Genomic DNA, 2,666 nt, shown 5'->3' with positions numbered 1-2,666 from the left:
GTGATCCAAGATAACATTGAGTTCATAGGAAAGCCAATACTATTAAGAGGGGATGAGGTGTTGCCCAATGGCTTGCTTGCTCAAAGTGCTTATGGATATGCTCCAGAGCCCTCAACCACTTTCTCATATCCACATATGTCCCAAACCAAAAGTTAAACTCGGCCCCACCGAAACTTTCTATCCGGCGCCACCAAGTTCAGTTGACATAGCCACTGCCAGAAACCCTAATCAATTCGGTCTCACCGAGATGGGCTTGCAAACTCTCTATTGCCTATTGCAATAATTTCGGTCCCACCGAGACATGCAATCGGTCCCATCGAGTTTGCTTGGCCAACTCTCTGTTTTGCTTATTACCCAAATCGGTCCCACCGAGTTTGTGTAATCGGTCAAACCGAGATGAGGCTTTACCCTAACCCCAGCACATCGGTCCCACCGAGTCGATTATATCGGTCCCACCGAAAACCCTAACGGTCACATTTTGAACTAAATCGGTCTGACCGAGTTTCATGATTCGGTCCCACCGAGTTTGGTGATTTGTGTGTAACGGTTAGATTTTGCGTGGAGGCTATTTATACCCCTCCACCCACTCTTCATTCATGGAGAGAGCCATCAGAACATGCCTACACTTCCAACATACATTTTCTGAGAGAGAACCACCTACACTTGTGTTGAGGTCAAGATATTCCACTCCAACCACATAAATCTTGATCTCTAGCCTTCCCCAAGTTGCTTTCACTCAAATCATCTTTCCACCATATCCAAATCCTGTGTGAGAGAGAGTTGAGTGTTGGGGAGACAATCATTTGAAGCACAAGAGCAAGGAGTTCATCATCAACACACCATTTGTTACCTCTTGGAGAGTGGTGTCTCCTAGATTGGTTAGGTGTCACTTGGGAGCCTCCGTCAAGATTGTGGAGTTGAACCAAGGAGTTTGTAAGGGCAAGGAGATCGCCTACTTCGTAAAGATCTACCCGAGTGAGGCAAGTCCTTCGTGGGCGACGGCCATGGTGGGATAGACAAGGTTGCTTCTTCGTGGACCCTTCGTGGGTGGAGCCCTCCGTGGACTCGCGCAACCGTTACCCTTCGTGGGTTGAAGTCTCCATCAACGTGGATGTACGATAGCACCACCTATCGGAACCACGCCAAAAATCTGCGTGTCTCCAATTGCGTTTGCACACTCCAATCCCATCCCTTTACATTCTTGCGACTTGCATGTTTTATGTTCCACTGCTCATATACTCTTGTCATGCTTGCTTGATATGTATTGTGAATGTTTAAACTTGTGCCAAAACTCTACTTAAACCTCTAGACACCTCTTCTCGATTCTTTCAATTGGTATCGGAGCTTTGGTCTCCATTGCTTTGGTTTAATCACCATTGAAGGAATGTGGATGAGTCTACGTTGGGTAGTCTTAGACGTAGAGTGCCTTTTCTTGATGGAGAGTTCTTTCATGAGTGGAAAAATGAGATGCTTGCAATGAATATCACTTGAACAAGTACATTACTAGCCCTTGTGCACCTCATGTTGATCCTTTGCATCCTACCCTTGATGAGTCTATTGACATGATCCGCAACCTTAGAACTGTTAATCTTATCACTAGAGGCTTGCCTAGAAACTTGATTGGATGTTTGCCTACTCTTGATTGTGCCTACACTATATGGAGATTCCTTGAGGAATGTTTTCCAAACTATTCCTTGAAGAAATTAGATGAGATTCTTCATAAGTCCATTGCCTTGATTAAGATGAGTTCCAATGATCCCAAATTTGGTGATTGCTTATTTGAGCTTACTAATCTTACGAGTGCCAAAGGAGATGTTGGAATCATTAGCAATATCATTTCCGAAGTCATTAGAATCCATAGAGATGGACATTGTTACAGTCATACTTCTAATGAATTACCCTCTCTAGGAGTTGATCCATCACATGATGATGATGATGATGAACATGGATACTATGATGAGGATGATGATAGTGTAACACCCCGGATGTAACTTTCCCTATTTATACTCCAACTCTTGCCGTTTCCGGCGTTAAGTTAATTTATTTCCTCGGGTTCGGTTTCTTTGTCTCCGTGTGTTGTTGTCGTTGTCATGCATCTCATATCATATCATCATGTGCATTGCATTTGCATACGTGTTCGTCTCATGCATTCGAGCATTTTCCCCGTTGTCAGTTTTGCATTCCGGCGCTTCGTTCTCCTCCGGTGGTCTTTTCTAACTTTCTTTCGTGTGTGGGGATTAAACATTTCCGGATTGGACCGAGACTTGCCAAGCGGCCTTGGTTTACTACCGGTAGACCACCTGTCAAGTTTCGTATCATTTGGACTTCGTTTGATACTCCAACGGTTAACCGAGGGACCGAAAAGGCCTCGTGTGTGTTGCAGACCAACACCCCTCCAATTTGGCCCAAAACCCACCTAACTCTGCTCCATCATCTAGAGCGTTCGATCACGATCGTGTGGCCGAAAACCGCACCTCTTTTGGACTCTCCTAGCTCCCTTTATGTCTATATATAGACCCCCTCCTTCAAATTCGCGGTTCCACTCTCCCCCCTAACCCTAGATCCATCCGCCGCCGCCGCCGGACGTGTCCGGAGTAGGCCGGACAACGTCCACCGCCGCCCGCGCCCTCTCAGCACGCGCCACGTGGCGTCTCCGCCGCCAGCCG

At 46.4% G+C, this 2,666-nt stretch overlaps 1 protein-coding gene across 1 annotated transcript in view; it reads left to right on the top strand.

The window, feature by feature from the left end:
* The first annotated feature begins 1,742 nt into the window (after window positions 1-1,742).
* LOC119285540 (CBL-interacting protein kinase 31) overlaps window positions 1,743-2,666 on the top strand; it is a 14,155-nt gene continuing 13,231 nt past the window's right edge. The window contains exon 1 of the mRNA XM_037564837.1: window positions 1,743-1,971. Within this exon, the coding sequence (XP_037420734.1) occupies window positions 1,743-1,971 (229 nt within the window). The remainder of the gene's footprint in view (window positions 1,972-2,666) is intronic.

Source organism: Triticum dicoccoides, chromosome 4A (assembly GCF_002162155.2).
Source record: "Triticum dicoccoides isolate Atlit2015 ecotype Zavitan chromosome 4A, WEW_v2.0, whole genome shotgun sequence".
Taxonomy (NCBI): domain Eukaryota; kingdom Viridiplantae; phylum Streptophyta; class Magnoliopsida; order Poales; family Poaceae; genus Triticum; species Triticum dicoccoides.
Note: the sequence above shows the minus strand (reverse complement) of the source record. Positions and strands in the feature narration are given on the sequence as shown.